The 19733-nt window shown below is 45.1% G+C and overlaps 3 protein-coding genes across 3 annotated transcripts in view; all 3 read right to left on the bottom strand.

Moving 5' to 3' along the window:
* Nucleotides 1-826: 826 nt before the first annotated feature.
* SARC_05344 (hypothetical protein) lies at nucleotides 827-2602 on the bottom strand (the record flags this gene model as incomplete). The annotated part of the gene is made up of 2 exons (XM_014300800.1): nucleotides 827-2068; nucleotides 2138-2602. 2 exons carry the CDS (start codon nucleotides 2600-2602, stop codon nucleotides 827-829), a joined length of 1707 nt encoding a protein of 568 aa, XP_014156275.1.
* A 314-nt stretch (nucleotides 2603-2916) lies between these two features.
* Nucleotides 2917-4161, bottom strand: SARC_05343 (hypothetical protein; the record flags this gene model as incomplete). The annotated part of the gene is made up of 2 exons (XM_014300799.1): nucleotides 2917-3422; nucleotides 3471-4161. 2 exons carry the CDS (start codon nucleotides 4159-4161, stop codon nucleotides 2917-2919), a joined length of 1197 nt encoding a protein of 398 aa, XP_014156274.1.
* A 3410-nt stretch (nucleotides 4162-7571) lies between these two features.
* SARC_05342 (hypothetical protein) overlaps nucleotides 7572-19733 on the bottom strand; it is a 23668-nt gene continuing 11506 nt past the window's right edge. Inside the window, exons 8-20 of the mRNA XM_014300798.1 lie at nucleotides 18812-18959; nucleotides 18218-18414; nucleotides 17911-18064; nucleotides 17502-17759; nucleotides 16160-16559; nucleotides 15237-15398; nucleotides 14916-15116; nucleotides 13585-13657; nucleotides 12566-12743; nucleotides 11606-11780; nucleotides 10640-10740; nucleotides 10147-10245; nucleotides 7572-9380 (exon numbers count right to left, since the gene is read on the bottom strand). Of these exons, the coding sequence (XP_014156273.1) occupies nucleotides 9288-9380; nucleotides 10147-10245; nucleotides 10640-10740; nucleotides 11606-11780; nucleotides 12566-12743; nucleotides 13585-13657; nucleotides 14916-15116; nucleotides 15237-15398; nucleotides 16160-16559; nucleotides 17502-17759; nucleotides 17911-18064; nucleotides 18218-18414; nucleotides 18812-18959 (2239 nt within the window). The 3' untranslated portion in view covers nucleotides 7572-9287. The remainder of the gene's footprint in view (nucleotides 9381-10146; nucleotides 10246-10639; nucleotides 10741-11605; nucleotides 11781-12565; nucleotides 12744-13584; nucleotides 13658-14915; nucleotides 15117-15236; nucleotides 15399-16159; nucleotides 16560-17501; nucleotides 17760-17910; nucleotides 18065-18217; nucleotides 18415-18811; nucleotides 18960-19733) is intronic.

Raw genomic sequence — 19733 nt, 5'->3', positions numbered from 1 at the left:
ACTTATGCAACCCAGATTGTTACGTTTTAACTACCCCGTTTCTTTAATAATACCTATGCAACACAAATTGATACTTCGATGTCAACACATACTGACAGGTCTATGAGTATAGCCAATGCCAGATCACCGACCAATGCCATTAATTAACAATAAAACTAGCGATGGAACCGGAAAGTGCCATATTCTAAGTACAGGTAAGTGGCGAATCCTCGCGCGAGGCACAATCCCATCTATTTATACCCCTTAAGCCACCTACTATATGGAACTGTAAGGATGATTGGGAGTTATCTGCACTATTACACTTTAGCTGCAACACCATGTCTTGACATCTATACTCAAATGCTATATGCTTTAATGGCTGTCAGTGTTGCGGATGCGATAGTTATGTTCGATAACAATGCGTAACGCCACCTAATGTGATACAATAGAGAATGCCACCGTGATATGGGATTTAAAGAAAATTATCATACAGGCGATTAACAAAGCCGTATGATAATTACGAACTAATATGAGTTACGGTCTCCAGTTGCCTCTCTCACTTCATTCATACACCAGGGTTTTAGGGTTAATATCTTACTATTGCTGTTATAATCAGCTAACTTCTTCTCTGTCCATCGCAGTACTACTTACAGTGCCTACGGTATGTGCACCTATCCATATCCGCTGCGTCGTCATGTGTGCCATGTCATTGTTTCACCAGTGTGCGCATACTTAGTTAATACTTTACCATTGCTGTTATAATCAGCTAACGTCCACCTCTGTCCTTCGCAGTACTACTTACAGTACCTAATATATTCGGGTGTCGTCACTCGTTTAACTAAGTGAATCACCCGCGCTCTTCATCTGTCACTCGCATCTTCATAGCCCTGATAAAGTGTCTCGACTTCGCATTGTGCGCAGTCAGAGCGATCTGAATTGTTGGTCTCTGCGGTGTGTGTGTGTGCGTGGCCAAGAACTCCATACAAACCTTTGAATAGTCCAGGTACATAGCTGTAGTCAGCGCCAGTAACGTGGTGGCCATGGCCCCGTTCTCGTACATGTGCTGTATCACAGCGTGCGCGCCTTCGTCGAGGTCAAAGGATGTGTCTAGCAGCGACATGACACACTCCTCCACAGACGGGTGTACCGAACTGTCTGTGGCATTATTCTGTAGGCGTACTAAGGCATTCAGCGCCGTCTCATTGTCGGCTTTTGCCTTATCGTCTATGTTCAGCGCCGAGAGTACTGGGATATCCGCGACATCCTGTTCGGACTGGGATAGCAGTACACCCGTGAACATCTGCACGCACTCGGGGATGACATCAAGCACCCGCTCTCGCGCACTGACCAGATTAATGGACACGCCCCGCAAGCGTTTATGTGGCACCTCCAAGACCTCCTTCGAGGTGCCAGGCGAACCCGCCGGATCCACACCAGCCTCTGCCTGTGCTCCCTCGACCAGAGACATACTATCGCCCGCAGTACCCACATCCGGCAACAGACTGGTACTACTAGTCCCCACATCCTGCTCTCTCCCTACGTCCTGCTCTGCACGTTCCACCGTATCGCTTGCGGCGTACAGCTCGTGTACCACTCGCACATTGCCTGCCATGTGCGACAGGGCCGACAGAAACCGCTCCACCGTGCGAAGTCTCTCGTCGGCCACGATGACGGGACCGGCATGCGCCCATTTGGAATAGAAACTGGCCCCAGCCAACAGGGCCTCCCCTCCAGCCAGAGTAGCCAGAGCACCGTCCAGATTTGGCAGCGGGGAAACGGCTTGTTCAGTGGCTGAGATGTTCGGTACAGCCGTGTCTGTATTTTCTGCCGTGGTTGGCACAGATGGTGTGGTCTGTGGGTCTGGGTGAGCGGTTGCTGCTGCACTGTCGATTGCGGTGAATGCCGCGGCCAGACTGGCGGAGAGGGCCCCGTACGATCGGGTGAACAAGTTACGCGACGCCAAGCCAGCGCTCATGGGAAGCACCCACGATTTGATCCCCAGGCACAGCAGGGCACCGGCCATACTGGCGATGAACCGGTTGAGCACGTAGAACTCCATGGCGAAGGTCTCGCGTCGTATCCAGAACACCTGCGTGATGACGATGTGAGTGATCAGCACTACTCCGGGGAGATAGTTCCAGCGTTACTGCATCCACACCACCCTGGTACTGTCTTTATCGGCCGCGGCGAAGTACACAATGAAGTGCATGATAACCGAGGAAAGCAGGATCACCCAGGGGTTGTCTGTGCCTGCTGCTAGCAGCGTCAGGTACGCGGTCACACATCCGATAGCACTACCCAGCATGCGCCACACACACTTCTGGACAGTTGGCTCTAAGGTGGCACTTTCGCACAAGTCGTATGTCATGATGCACCACAGTTGAAGATGGCCTAAAACGGGCGTGTCCGTGTACTTGGGGGCAGTGCTCTCCAACATGGGCCACACCCAGTACCGGAATTCGGCGCTGTAAAGCGGGACAACAAAGAGAATAAAGGTACCTAGATTGAACCGCAGCCAGTGGTGCAGGTCTCTGTTTTGGTACCAACTTGCCGGGCCTGTCCAGCTGACTCGCTGCGGGAGAGTACGCAGAGCCTGGAAGAACGTGGTAAAGGCCGCCAACATTGCCTTAGGAAGCAACATACTATAGAAACAAAGCAGACGATACAGCGAAACGACTGCGTTGCTGAGACTATACCGATGACTGGCATCTAGAAGGTTCTCTACAGCCACACACAGGTTCTTCGGGTGGTGGTGAAAGTTCAGGGCTATCAGAGTCAGACTCACAGATATCGCCACTACAACCTCCTTGATCTCGGCATGGCTACTGCCGTTGCGGTGCATGTAGTTTAATTGGTCTTTATATACCCGGGCTGCGAGGGCGTCGTAGTGATCCAAAGCAAACCTGAAAATCCGTATGCACCTGCAGTAGTTGTTCCTTAAGCGTGCTTAGTAGAGCCTTGTTGAACAAGGTAGGTATTGTGCAGATGCTTCTCCCGCACTCGTCGACCATCTTGCCGGGCTGTGGTCACCAGACGCTCTTTGGCTTGTGCCAGCTCAGGGGGATTGTTGAGCTCCATAGGGTTCCTTTCACTGAAGTACATATTATACAGTATGACTGATGCAGCCAGTTGACCCACCCTTGTATCTACAGCCCTCATCTCGTCGTGAGTACGCACAAACACACACGGCGAAAACCAGTGTGGCTCGCCATTGGCTGCCGAGTTGAGCAGTGCGTCGGTGCTGGTCAGTGCCGACCGTACGGCTTGGCCCAATAAAAGACCTACGGGAGACGACGCCAGATGCTTAGCTCTATAGGCTGCATAAAAGTGGGCGTCAAAGTCATTGGAACTTGGTTTGTCTTCAGATCCCCGTCCTTCTCTCGTTGTCTGTTCATCGAGTGATACAATGTCTTGCCCTTCATGGTACGAAGGTGTTTCGATAGCTTTGGGTCGCACGTATGTTTACTTGTCTACAAGTGAACACAGCACACGCCCAAGTATGTCTCGGATTTCTCGGTTGGCACTGTAGTAGGGCGGTACTAAGTGGACTGCTAAGTATATCGAGAGACCAACCACTACCATCCACATCATGGGCCCCGAAGCAGCTATGACTGCATTATCACCGCGCCACGGAATGTTATCAATGACCCACCACCCGGGTTCCACCAAGATGTCTAAAGTATCGTCTGATACACTTACACTGCATGTACTACCGGCAAGCGTGGTACTGATGTTAGCTGGTATGGTGAAGCTAAAGACCGCACCTACAGCTGCGGTGAATTGTATTTGTAGCATATCGACCAATTCAGGTATGGGAAGAGGTGTTCCGTGATCAGCGAGGAGTGCGCTATTTGCCAGGTCTGCCAGGGGTATGGATGCATGCAGGCCATGTAGTGCGTAGTCGTACAAATAGAAGAATATGAACGAAGCAAGCATGATTATGAAGTTCAGTGAGATCGATCCACCGACGCCCATGGGACCCAGGCGACCCGAACATATAACCAACATACAAGCAACGTATGTAGCCAGAACTGCTCCAGGATTGGGGTTTACGAGTACGACTGCGACCAGTATAGTGGTGAACACGAATGCCAAGACTAAGGCCATCATTAGAAGTAGCAGTAGACCTAGTGTCTGTGTTCCGTATATTCCGTTCATTATCGATACACCCATGTACACCATACCCACAAAGATGGTGAGACCCCCGTTTCCCAGGCCTGTAGGATAGAGTGCAATGTAGTAGGCAGCAAAGGACCCTATTGTAATTCAGGTATATGTTTGTATTGAGATGGTCTTGCCTGAAGATATACACGTTTGGCCAGTCTGCTGGTGTGTGCTTGAGGTATTTGTCATAGTTGAGTATGCCGCTTCCGTTGAGAATTTTCGCATCGGTGCTGTTAGTGCGTGAATCCATATTGTATGCTAATGTGAATGTATACTACCACCAAAACCTCTCAACACACAGACGCCCGGGCAAAGTATTTACAGAGTGGTGTGGGATATTTGATTTGCTTCCAACTGGAATAGCATCGATATTATATATACGTGGCAACGTCTCACATTCGATTAGTGCGTATATATCTGTCATATGTCAAGGGCATAAATATAAATCATGATGTATGTAGGAAATAAAATATATTTTACTGTTCGGAAAATAATAAGCATCGAATGTCACGGACGCCAATGCGATACCGTGAACCCGGACAGCGACCAGGATTTGTTACAATCTAGAGCATCTAAAATTCTAAATACAATAGTCTGTGACTCGGTGACTCTGTGCCAGTCTGTGGGTTCTGAGAGTTCTGATATATTTCCGACCAAATAGTTAGCCGTGGACCCGTGACTCCGTGAGTTCGTGAGTTTGTTTTGAGTTTTGACCCGCCCGCCCAGAAGCTTTTATATATTTAAGCGTATTTGATTGATCATTTGAACCAAATGCGACTCATGTTTTGATGCAGTTACTCAGTGTTGACTGTCACAACTGTTGACCGTTGCAGTGTTGAGTGTTGAGTGTGAAGTGTTGACAGCAGTTGAGTGTTGACTGTTGAGCGGTTCGCGGTAAGGGGGGGGGGCGGGACTTATGACTGTCAATTTTGGCCTAGGCCCCATTTATGCCCTCTGGGTGCGGCCCATTATGGGCCTGAATATGTCCACAAATAAAAGCAATATGTTTTCTCAATATCCATCATCCAATAAACCTGTGCTTTTGAGCGCCAATACTGATACTGTGTAAGAAAGCCAATGATTATAAAAACATACCCTAAAACGTAAACTTCATAGCCCAATATTGGCCATACTCGATATATTTGGTCCCAGAATTAAAAGTCATAAATGCACCTAAAGTCCGAAAAGTCAAGGGCGGGGTCTAAATTAGGGGATCTAATCCGAACCGCCTAAACTGTAAACTGTAAAACTCAAAGCTGTTGAGTGTTGAGACTTGTTGTGAGGAGTGGGGCTGTGAGTCTGTGATTGTAACTGTGAGTCTGTGACTGAGAGTCACTGTGAGTGTGAGACTGTGCCCTGTCCCTGTGTGAACTGTGAGGCTGTGGCCTGTGGGGACTGCAGCTGTGGGTTTCTTTTAAAACAAAAATTAATCTAAAAATGGATTGATAGAAGAGTCTCGACACCAAAATAGACTCTTAACTTCCAACTAAAATATTTATATAAATAATACCTCAAGATGCTCAAACTTGAAACTCTCTAAAAGCCCCAGCGGGCCCCAGAGTCCCAGACTCGGTGACAGGTAAATAGCACTTAGCCAGCTGATGTAAAAGTTGTCTAAAGGACTAAAAGTAAAATACAAAACAGAAAACTGAAGCCGCGTGAACGACTACGCTTACGCTGAATTTCACAGTATGGATCAGTGCGATACTATTCGGGCTTTACATTCTTATATCCTATGTCGTAGCAATACCCGAAGGCGACCTGCGTAGGTGGAATACAGTGCCGAAGGGCTTGTACGTGGAGAAGACAGAGGCAGCTAATATAGCCATTGGGTTGCACTTTCTTGGTGGTGCGATTATACTTGTACTGGGAGGAGTGCAGTTTATCTCGGGCATACGTGAACAGTACCCACTTGTGCATCGATGGACTGGCCGGGTATATATCACCGCATGTGTAGTAACAGCTATAGGCGGATTGGTTTTTATAGGTATCCGAGGCACAGTAGGGGGTGTGGTGATAGACATTGGCTTCAGCTTGTATGGGATCCTCATGTTTGTATGTGCATTACAAACGGTGCGATATGCCAGAGCAAGGCTACTAGTCACACACAGGGGGTGGCTATGCGACTATACAGCCTAGCGCTAGGCTCGTGGTTGTACCGTATAGTATATGGATTCTGGATGATACTTACTAACGGCTTTGGGCCGATGAATTCTGGGGGTTGTTCGACCATATTATGGCGTTCGCCTTCTACCTACCTAACCTGCTCATAGTAGAGATCATCATTCTACGGGAACACAAATACAGCACGAAACAAACAAAGACCTTGACCTCGGTCGGAGTAAAATTATCCACTGGTTTCCTTTTAATCGGGACATATTATTTTACGCGGTATATTTGGGGGCCTGTTATAATGAATCTTTTCTCATCAGGAGGTGAGAATGCGTATGTAGTGCATTTGCCACTTCACGCACAGACAGCTGAAGGGTGAAGCGCATAATCAGATCTCCAGTTACTGTAGCGTTACATGAATATGAGTGCGCAGAAGCAGTATAATGATTTTCTGGAGGGAATACTGGTAGTAGTTAAGGTTGTAAGGACATACGGCCAACTTCGGAATAGTAGGGGCGTTCATATAATGGTTCTGGTATATCAATTGTACCAGTTTGTGGGACCGAAAAGTGGGCAGCGATGTATTGATTTCACCCGACTATATTGGTGTTTCGAGAGGTGCGAGATGCACCCCCCGCTATATGGGTCCTGTCTCTCCGGTTGTGAAGTTAGGCATCGACTCCACACATAGCTACAGCATCAACATACGTTATACCTCATAATGCAGGGTCATGGGTCTGTGACTGGTTTAAACTGTCTGGTTGTCCTGAGCTAGAGTATGAACTACAAGCTCAATGGTAATATACAAATAGAGCACACTTTGCGACGACTTTTATCTGCACTCGAGGAAATGAATGCGTTTTATGAAACTGTTAATTGATGTCTTAATATGTAGTTAGTGGCCGCACGAGTTCTTTCTATACATTTTCTTGAAAGCACAGTAGCTTATATCGTAGGGTTGTACAAACAACTGATTGTACACAGCTATAGCAAGTCCAGCAAACGGTTTTGCGAATGCTGTGCATATGGTGTATATCAATTTGCATGAGATTATGTTTGTTGTCTTTCCTTGCACGCGTAGAGGTATTGAAATAATCCTGCACATGCGAGATTAAAGGATGGCAAAGGGCATCGCCAGAGATATGCTGAATCCAGAAGTATCGCGGCTCCAAGTACATTATCGATATCCACAGGCTCAAGTACGTAGGGGTTTTTCACTTGCTAAAGAATATAAAGAAATTGAGGTGACACCAAATCCCATGACCGTCAGATGCAAGTATGTAGTGGACCGTTCAGGAGCAGAACGCCAAATGTTTGCTTATATTCATTTATTTGGGGTACCATGTGCATCCGGATTCTCTGTGCTTGTGTATATACTATATACTAAAAAAACACACAGTAGTTACATATCCCAATGCAGGTACCATAGTGCATATGTGCTTTTCCTGTGCCAGTCCAGCAAAGTATTCTAAAGGACATAGCTGTGACTTGTTAGCATACCTCTGGCGGGACGTTAACAAGCCACGCTCATAGACTGCATGTCTTATCCAGCCCTTCCAGATAGAGTATATACCTGCAGAGAAGGCGTACTCTGGAATATATCTGTGGAGATCACGTCGTCTAGAACTTATCTGTGGAGAATACGTACTCTAAAATATATCTTTTCAGAATACGTACTCTAGAATATACCTGTTGATAATACGTACTCTAGGATATATCTTTTCAGAATACGAACACTTGAATACATCTGTGGAGAATGTGTACTCTATAATATATCTGTGGACAGCCAGACGGCCGCTCCACTACATCTGCAGGTGACGTTCATCGTCACGCAGGCACCTTCGCTTATCCATGGGGACTAATTTCCGTACTCCCGTAGGAGGTCTCTGAAGCCGACCAAGTCGCGTTAAATGTTATCGGAGGCGCTGGTAGGCAACCATCCACTAGCTCGTGAGCGAGCACCCGCAATCGGATGGGCGTATACTCCATCGACAGTTTTAAACGTACAACGTTTAATCAAACGGGGCGGTAAGTAGCCACTCAATAGTATCCATAGCCGACGAACCCTGCAGGTGACCTCAACTCTGCGCCTATATATCTGACTGAAGTTGCATATGACCGTCCACTGCTAAGGAGACTTCTCAGTTAGTGGGACCAGCCAGGCCATGGAGCAAGCACACACACACACTGTGTGTCCGGTCTGTGGCGATTCCGTAGATCATGCACTTGTGTGATTTGTTCTAAGTCATGTGATATCTACCCACCCCCCCCCACTTACACATACAGGTGGCTCAATCGATAAGCTAGTGGGTGATTTTCTCTATACGGAGCATGGATACTGTCGAGAGGCATATCATAGCAAACGCATGTGCTGTCCACTGCATCCGTATAGAACAGATTGAACGTTCGGGGGTGCAGCTGACCTGGGCTGTATAGACCTCGGCACACCACCTATAACGCACAAACACGCTGCGCCTGCAAGCGCTCATGTCACCACTCACGTGCTTCTCCGCGTCCCTTCCCACTCAACGTCTGCGTCCTCATGCACCACCACCCACACTCGACTCATCAACTTCAACTCATCATGCGCTCACTGTTGCGTGAGGATGTGGGCAGATTGATAGTTGCGGATGAAGCTATAGGTAGTTGGCTTACACCGGTTACGGGTTGGGTTGGGAGTCCTTCTTTTAAATAATATTCATACAAGGGCGTTGGTAGCTGCTTGTAGGTGAACGCGTTAGACAGGACACCCATTGCAGTCGACGTATCTCGGTGGCTCATGCATCTACGCGTGTTGGCAACTTTTCATGCCTGGACGTATACGGTAACACACCAGCGTGTACACTGAGGTCTTGACTTCAAAGCGTTGTAAATGGAGCTCTATGTATGATCGCATAGGTAACTATGTATGGTCGCATAGGTTACTATATATGGTCGCATAGGCTACTATATATGGTCGAATAGATTACTATACTTATGAAAACGCACGAATCTGCATCAAAAGAGTTTGAATGGAATCCATGTGCGTGTATCTATATATCACCACACCATCGTATGCGCACGAATCCGGACTCGTAGGCGTAGGCTGCCCAGGTACCCGACATGAAGGATGGACAGAATTGCACCTGTATGGAAATAAATGAAGTATCAGGGCAGTTAAATAGGAAATCCAATATAATATTTTGGTACAAAAATACTTGGAATATATGTGTGATCGTAAGAATAGTTGGGTACGATTTCCTTCCACACATTCGGATAGATTTGCACCTCTAGAAATAAAAAAGGACTTAGATATCCGAGTTATTGCACGAGATTGCCTTTAGCTTACTTATTTGTCACATTACCTTGGACCCAGAAAACGTGATTGTCTGGTATACAATATCACCAGTGCATAAAAAAATACTTGAATGCCAAAGAGTTCTGAAGATATTGGCATACATACATGATAATCACACTAGTATGCCTGCGACATCTTTCCAAAGTCCATATAAGAAGCATAATATCTGGAGCTATTCTCCACACCAACATGCTCTCACGATAATTGCAAGTGTGTGCAATATAGCCACTGGCGTTCATAAGTTTATATATGATACTTACATACTAATACCCCTGAGACATCTTTCCAAAGTCCATACAGGAAGCATACATGCCTGGAGATATTCACCACACCTACATGCACTCACGATACGTTCAAGTGTGTGTGATATAGTCACTGGCGTTCACACGTTTATATATGATACTTACATGCTAATACGCCTGAGACATCTTTCCAAAGTCCATACAGGAAGCATACATACCTTGTAATATTCACCACACCAACATGCACTCACGATACTTGCAAGTGTGTGTAATATAGCCACTGGCGTTTATACGTTTATACAGGATACTTACATGTGTGATCGAAACGCTTTTAGGCCCCAGAAACTCCTCAAGGCAATCAGGGATTGGCGCGGGATTGGCCTTTGTGGGCAACCCTCCCAGCTCAGAAATCTAGTGGTGAGCAAGACATTCGTATGACAATCAGTGGCGCACGAAACATTCGTACGACAATCAGTAGTGCACGAGACATTCGTAAGACAATCAGTGGTGCACGTGACATACGTACGACAATCAGTAGTGCACGAGACATACGTACGACAATCAGTAGTGCACGAGACATACGTACGACAATCAGTAGTGCACGAGACATTCGCACGACAATCCGTAGTGCAAGAGACATTCGTACGACAATCAGTAGTGCACGAGACATTCGTACGACAATCAGTAGCGCGCAAGTCACACATACGATAGACCGGTGCATCACGTGTACAAGCCCAATCTGTCCTCCTGTATAATTGTCTACTACTGGCGTGCACCCAGCCAAGCCAACATGCCATGTGCCTACCTGATCATTGATCATCCACACGTGGTGGTTTGGGTTTGCTGGCGCACTTGGTGCCTCCGTATCCGCCTCTGCCTCGGGTGTTTCGTCTGCGGCTTCTATGTCTGATGAGTGTATGGTGTGAAGGTTTTGAAACAAAATCGGGTCAGCATGGACATGTGTGGCGCTCTAAATTAGAGCCGAAAACACAGGATATCGATATTCAATATTAGAGCCAATATCACATCTATTTTGGACTTCCATTAAGATCAGCCACTATTCGATGGTTTCTTTTTCACAGGCCAATGTGTCCCATGCCAGATGATTTTCGTGATCAATATGACTACAGTGACTTCTACGGATAAGGAAACAGTATATAAACCGTCAGATCACTCGTCGACTCAGTGAGGATTGCAGCGGTCTTCCCGGATTTCGTCAGGCACAGATGATAAAACGTGGGGTATGCAGGTGTGCGTTGTTGTGCGATTTGGGGCGTGTACGTACTTATCTCGGACTGTAGATCTATACCTCATTGTCACGGAGCAATGCCATGTAAGATGTGATTGCGTTAACGCTTTCATACAAAGTACGTATGGTGGCAGGGGGCAGTAGTATAGGCAAGAGATACGACTACATAATATATCTGTATGTTCTCATTGACCACGCAAATACTATAGTATCAAATCACGCAGGCGTCATAAAGTTCAGATATTAACGTAGTGGCTGTGCACGGACAACTAATATCTGGGTGAACATGACTGAGATCTACATACAAGTATATGAAGTTGTATACAATATATATATATATAATATATAATATATATTATAAATATATATATTATAAATATACATTTATTAAATATATGTATATATATATATATATATATATATATACGCATATGATAAGGTGTATAGATACGTGTACGGTAAAGTGTGTATACGCATATGGTGAAGTATAGAAATACGCGCATATATGATGACTTGACATACCTGGTTCAGAGTCGCTTGCATCCGACGGTGGGTTCTTCGCCTGTTTTTTGTTCTTGCCCTTTATATTCGATTTTAAAGCCAATGCTCGTTCCTTCTTCAATGCCACAAGCGAGGGCAGTATTTTTGGAATCGGGTTCGGCTCCAAAACCGTCGCATGCAGCCAAACGTTGCGATCCTGTGCATGAGAAAGTTCGAATAGGCAGACCGAATATTCAAATTATAAATGGAATTGGCCCAATATATGTAGCTTAGAATAATTAAATTTGGATCGTGAAAAGAAATCACTAGGCGTGCTACATTGTTCGAGGGTCTGATTGTACCAGGTGTTGATATACACACACACGCACACACACACGTGTGTTTGTTGGAAGAAATGTCAACCAGCGTATATTCGTGCCTCTTTATAAACCACATACGTATCTCCAAGTCCACCAGGGCTCGCGTGATTGTGTAGCCGTGTTTCCGGACTAGCGAGCGCCATATACGAGAAAACAACCCAATATACACATTCGATATGTATACACGAGTTAATTCAGACACCCACACAAACGTGTCTGGCTTTCTGAAAGGGACTATAGCCTCGGGTAATAGTGTGACTATGTGTACATACATGCAAGTCTGTACATGACTCTTCCTACGCAATGTGTCGCATTTCTTCGTTTGGTTCAGACATACATCACCCATAGAAAAGGGACATGGCCATCAAAGACAAGACAAAGCATCGCCACATCGTGGAGAAGCAATACAGCAGCCTTGGGACATGGGACTCTATTCGGAGCTAGCTGTGTGTATACGTACAATATATGCAAACAATATATACATGAAAAATATGCACACAATATATACATATAATATATATCTACAATATATACATAAAAAATATACATACAATATATACCTGCAATATATAAACGCACGACCAACCGCATAGAAACACCCCATGACGCTCCCCGTACGCACCTTGACACCCTTTTTCTTATAGATCAGTCCTATGTTACTCACAGACAAGGCTCCGTCATCGAAGGCAGTCGCCATCGCATTGAGGGGTAGTGAGTAGCTCATGGCCATGGGCATGACTCCCGGTCTTATCTTCTGTACCCAGTTTGGTTTCAGCTTATGCTCTACCACCCCATGCTCTCTAGTATGTGTACAAAGGCAAGGGGACGTGTGTACATATAGATGTGTACGTACCTCTCTATTTTATGTACACGTGCTCTCTAGTATGTATACAAAGGTAAGGGGACGTGTATACATATAGATGTGTATGTACAATCCATCATAAGTACAAATGCACGGGTACATACATACATACAGATGAGTCTGTATCTTGCAATATATGTGCCAATGGGTTGACACATAAATACATATAGACGTATATGTATCTCATACGCCAACGCAGCCGTACGGCTTCATCCAGAGTCGGCTGTGAATTGCATTGAACGGCAGGCGAGTCGCTCACAACCGTAGCTGCAACTCCCAGCCCTAATGTCTTTGGGGTTTTTAGGGTTTTGTGTACAGCACTAATGTCTGCACACAGCATAGCACAAACCCAATCTGTGGTGCCGTAACATGTGCTACTACAGCGCGTATACAAGTCTAAGCATATGCATGTATATATAAGCACGGCAGCTCGAGTGGGAATCAAGACTCTCGTCTCCTGTATATATACATGCTGATTTGTCTAAAATAACGAATGATATCCGAAGAAAGCACTACAGAGCTACATTGTATTATAAAAGCATATAATCAAATCATACACGTATATACAATGGACTATATAGACAGCCCAATCACACACAGAGATTGGTCCACACCACATGGAGGTTAGCATCTAAGGCTAGACGATCCCCTGCACACAGAGATAGATCTACTACACATGGAGGTTAGCGTCTAAGGCTAGACGATCCCTTGCGCACATAGATTGATCCACAACACATGGAGGTTAGCGACTTAGGCTAGACGATCCCATGCGCACATACCGCACACTCCCATAAGACGTGGCGACGTAGAACGACCCCAAACTGTGCGGCCATAGCACTACGGAGGCGTATTCTGTGTAAAACAAAAAGTGGGAGAGCACTTCAGCACATGAGCACACGTGGTAGTAGGCGTAGTGTGAGTGCGAGTTAATGGATAGATGCATATGCTGTGTGGGTGGGAGAACACTTAAGCCCATGAGCACACGTGGTAGTAGGCGTAGTGTGAGTGTGAGTGAATGAATAGATGCATATGCTGTGTGGTACACGTGGTAGTAGGCGTAGTGAGTGTGAGTGAATGGATAGATGCATATGCTGTGTGAGCAGCTGATGAGCAACGACTATCAGACCACATTGTCGTACAATTGCTCATGCTTTGTGGGTTAAGTTACTTTAAGAGTACGCTATAGGAAGAGGAAGGGAGTGCTCATATACCTACCAGTATACTCTGTTATGATGAGGATGAGAGTGCTCATATACATACCAGTATACACGGTGGGCCAATGAGAACACTTCTGGGACAGTACATGTCAAATCCAATCGACGCATTTACGAATCGTAACACGCACGCACGTTTGAATATACTCTCTTCTGTATGGGGTATATACACGAGAAGCCTCTATAAATTCACACACCTACATCCACATACCGAAACGTGCGCGAATACACGTAAGTACACGAGTACGCTGTACAATCTGCTGCTGAGCAGACAAATGGCGGTATCGGGAATGGCTCGCACACGCACATGTTCAGTCACTGATGTTGATTCAACCACCCCGTGAACAGACTGTACGCATATACGTATACGTACACGCCCACAGAATACATTTGTACGTATGAAACTGTACGTATACACGTATACATACACGCCCACAGATTATGTCTGTACGGATGAGACTGTAAGTATATACGTATACGTACACGCCAACGGTTTATATCGCGGCATTCAGTCTTAAACGCGCACTACGAGGTGTGCATAAAAACGTACCATTACGTATATTCAAGCCGGTGGGCATTCCTGCTGAACAGACAGGTAGCAGTGTCACGTGTCATCTGTCACTCTCCAGTAACAGAGACAGCTATAACTCCCCTCTGCCCCCAAGAACACGTGTGTATGCACCAGTATATTAACGGACAGCCAGTCTATACACACACCACAGCGTGTGTACATACACACAAACAAACACAACGGTATACATACTCACTCTAGTGAACATACAACACGAACAAGCAACGGAATATGCACTCACCCTAAGTACAAACACACAAACAAACAACGGAATATGTACTGACCCTAAGTAAATATACAAACAAACAACGGAATATGTACTCACCGTAAGAGTTTCTGCTGAGTAAACAGGTAGCTGCATCCCGGGTGTCCCATATGTGCCACTCTCCAGTGATGGCGCTAGTCATAACCACGTTCTGCTCAAAGTGGGGGTGCCAGCACACTTGGTTAACCGCACGCTTCTCGGCCATAAAGTGTTGACTGTGGGGGATATGGAGGGTCTTTTGTGGTGGCACTAGAGCCTCGTCTGTAGAGGAATAAAGTATTTGCGATTAGATACACACACACACACACACACACACACACACACACACATATATATATATAATATATATATATAGTACATATATACGTACTAAGCACATACCTTTCAGAAAGTGGGATAGGTCGTACACAATCACCATGCCGTCGAGAGTACCTATAGCTATCTTGTGGGAGATGCCCCAGTCAATGGCAGTGCACTGGGAGTGGCTGCTGGGTTTGGACAGCAATGCCACAGGATCCAGGTGTACTATGCCTGTGTCTCTGTCTGTATGTGAATGAATAAGTGTACATGTGCATGAGAGGAACGCATCCCAATATATGTGGGCTGATGATAAGGAGAAAAAACCGTCTCCGTCCGTATGTTCATACGTTTATGTGTGCATGGAGATATATGCACATGTATTGGAAAAGGTATAGGAATATGCATGGAATATGTATAGGAATATGTGGGTATGAGTGAATGAATTTACGTTTATGATCATACAAAAACGAATGTGCAATGGTTTGTATGTATCTTATACCCCAGCTAAATGTGGAAGTGGCTGCTAGTCGTGGACCGCACTACTATCAGATCCAAGAGTACTATGTCTGTGTCCATCTCTGTGTTATGTCTGTATGCATGCACACAGACAGAAACATATATATATATATATATATATATATATAACCGAGTTCGCCAACGAATATATATTTGTATGTTTATATCGAGAGCCGCAGTCAAGCAATATGTAATTTGAATGACTGTTAAGATTGAAAAGCGCTACCGCAAGGGTTGTGTGTACTATATTCGTGACATTTCGTGCACACGAACTGGATATTTCGAGCCCAAATATAGACAGGAATCCCAAAACCATGCACCATCTTACAGCTACCTGAACTATTCTCGCTCTGCTTGCGTACATCTGCCACATTGGGCACAGCTTACAATCTTACCACTCCTTCACATCACATCTAAAACCACTCGAACCCGAAACGTTAAAACTAACAACCCTAAACCCTACAACCCTGAATCAGCTCACAGCCTACCTGAACGATCCTCGCTCTGCTTCCGCACATCTGCCACATTGGGCACAGCGTATAACCGCACCATCCCCTCATGATCCGTTACAGCTAGCACTCCCAACCGGCTCAATCCCCTTCTCTCCGTATCTGCACCCTTTCTCTCGGCGTTGCTATGGGAACCGATACCATTCGTGCTCGTACTCGCCCCGTTGATGGTCGCGTTTATGCCGGCTGTACTCTGTTCGTTGGCGGTATCCAGGCCATGCGTCGTTTGTGCCGGGCTATTTTTAGATGACTCCGTGCTGTTTTTAAAACGAGCGGGTTCTTGCCTGGCGTGGCATGGGGCCCACGTGAGCATCTTTATAGCGGCAGTCTGTTTGAGCGCAACTACCATAGCCAACCGTGGCAAAATGTATGTCTTGGCCTGCGATAGAAAATAAAGCCATACAGGCACGGATGAGAGAGCAGAGTAGTATAATAGGTGATAGAGGACCAATGCCATATATGTATGGATATGGCCCAACACGTGATCGAGGAATAATGTCATATATGAATGGATGAAGGATCCGAGCAGTACAAAAGTAGGTAGTGCGCTGGTTCGAATACGCCCTTCTATTAATAGATAGCATATGACCCTTCTATTAATAGATATAGCATATGACCCGTCTATTAATAGAAAGCGTACGACCCTTCTATTAATAGATAGCATATGACCCTTCTATCAATAGAAAGCATATGAAGTTCTACCGATAGGTACCAAGCGTGTGACTTTTGGGCCAGTCGAGGTGTCGAGGGCAACTACTGCGGCCAACCACTACAGGCTCTCCGTTTCGTTCAAGTGTTGCGATGGCTAGCCGAGGCGTGTTGAGTGGTAACATGCGTTGGGTATGACGAGAGGAGTGTGTGTGCTAAACCACCTGTGGCACTTTACTATAAATGATGCCTTGCTCTTATGAGAGAATCCGGGTTCGGGTTAGCGACCACCATGCCCATAAAAGAAGAAACGATACGTGTGTATTTAAACCCCCAAACCCTAAAAACCCAGTAGAGTATGTACAAGGTTATCGAGGAATGCAATATTAACAACAAGTAGAAATTTGTGTGGCAACCCGGATAAGGATATGATTCTATGGGTGGCACTGATATTTTTTGGAACTGTTATTTTAGAGCTATTATTTTTGGAACTGTTATTTTTGGAGTTGATATTTTTGGAACTGTTATTTTTGGAACTGTTATTTATTGAACAGCCGGGTACTTGATAGCCACTGGACCAACCAATTAGTGGTGGAGTATACGTATGGAGTGGACACACCATAATCATTCATACACACACATTCACAAACAAATAGTCGACAATAGCACATACGTTCATATCGCTGGTATGGTTCTCCAGCATACCACAGTCCCATATCTGCAGCGTCGCCACCCTCCCCACACCCCCAGTGGTAGTCACATAGTCATCGCGCACACTCAGCGCCAGATACTGCCTCTCTATGCCTTTCTTACGGTTTATATTAGGGGCCCAGGCCAAAGCACACACACCCGATGGGAAGTACATGCAGTAGTCAGTTTGCGGCGGGGGAGGGGAGAACATCAGCACGCTCTTCTTGAGGTTCTTGAGGTACTGTGGGTCGGACAGGAAGTCGAAAGGCAAAGATGGTATGAATCAGGGTTTATATATATATATATGTATATACACACACACACGCACAGACAGACACAGACACAAACACACTCACACACACACACACACAATATACAGCTCCATATCTAACCTCAATCAAAACTTCTCTCCTGTGAACGACAGGGCTAAGGTCTACACCGACGCCTTCAGTAGGGTACAGCCGCACCGTGTGCGTGGTCTCCTCATGAATCTCTTGAGGATTGACATTCTTAGGCATGTATACGGCGTTGCTGTGGTAATGTTTCCTGCGAGAAGAACGCATCAATTACAAAGGAAAGTTGATACATAGTAAGTCCAAATGTGGATATGAATCTTGAAAAACGTATACGCACACACATGCAGACACACAAACACACACACATCCTTACACACATTCATACACAGCCGAGTGCACGTACTTGAGCTTATCTTTGTGGTATGATTTGACTATTTTGAGCACCAACACCGTGTCTTTCGGATACGAATGCCCCAGATACGACGCTACACGCTTTGTGCCGTTCGCTGTGATCAGCCGTGTGCGTTGAGTGGTAGGCAGGAACTGCTGGAACCGGGTGTGGCCACCAGTATCCCATCGCCAGTCTACATCTAGCGGATCCTATATATGGAAAGTCAGAGTTCTATTTTTAGAATGTCCATCTGTTGTCGCGATCGAGGCGAATGCAAGGACGTCTCCGCCTGCTTGCCGCCCGAGGCGATTTTCTATTAAGTTATTTCGTTTGAAAGTACCTTCTGATGATCAGAGAATTGGGTCCTGCTTGGAAAGGACGTGCTACCCACCTGTTCTCTGTTCAAAAATGCTGCACCATATACAGGTTAATTTATGTCAAAAAAAGTATCTATCTATACACACACACACACACATATATATATATATATATGTATACATACATATATATATATATACATATACCTATTTAAATAGCTGCATATACCCAAGATACATACAACGTAGATTGCTATATATGTTTGTGTAAACGTATACGAATACCTACCTGTCTATATAGCTGTATCTTATCAAGATTACTCAATTTGTTGCCCGGTGGAGCGTATCGAACTCTGGCCGCAGTTGTTGGAGCACCCGCTAATCTGTGATGCAGCTGTGGCTGCTCTTTCATATCTCGCATAGCGAAGCCGAACCGTCTGAGCAATATATAGGGCATTAGCAGTTATACATTGTGTTTTACTACCAGAAAGGGATCGAAGGGACCACAGATAGGTCAGTTAGGTCAGATAAGTACGCGTAGCATGCTTAAAGTCGTATATGATGTGCTCTCTGATGTAATGTGCACCATAAGAGGTGCCTGAGGGGTTTCGACGTGTCTATTCATTGTTACATATATCGATAGACACCTGAAATAGCCGTGTTCTTAGTATCGCTGCGTGAAGACGTGTTGTCTAGGCTGCACTACAGGGTTTAGACACACGCGGGATACTATATATTGGGTGGTTGATAGAAGGTCTCTTCGCTGGGCGCTTGCTCTTCATGTCAGAGCTCTCCTCACCAACATATATATAAATGTGAATATTATAAATAAATAAATAAATAAATATATATATATATATACATATATATACTGTAATATATATATATATATGTACACACACACATACAAACACAAACATGCATATATATATATAAATATACATACATACTCGCATACATACATACACACATACATACATACACACAAACACAATATATATAATATACGTACACACAACATATATATATATATATATACATATACGTACATACATAGACACACGCACACGCACACACACACACACTCATATATATATATATATATATATATTTATAAATCTATAGGTAAATATAGAATTGTAATAAAACATTGATACGTATACGAATATATATAATACAATATATATATATATATATATATAATACAATAT

The sequence above is a fragment of the Sphaeroforma arctica genome (assembly GCF_001186125.1).
Source record: "Sphaeroforma arctica JP610 unplaced genomic scaffold supercont1.337, whole genome shotgun sequence".
NCBI lineage: Eukaryota > Ichthyosporea > Ichthyophonida > Sphaeroforma > Sphaeroforma arctica.
The sequence above is the reverse complement of the archived record's forward strand: the minus strand, read 5'-3'. Positions and strand labels throughout refer to the sequence as shown.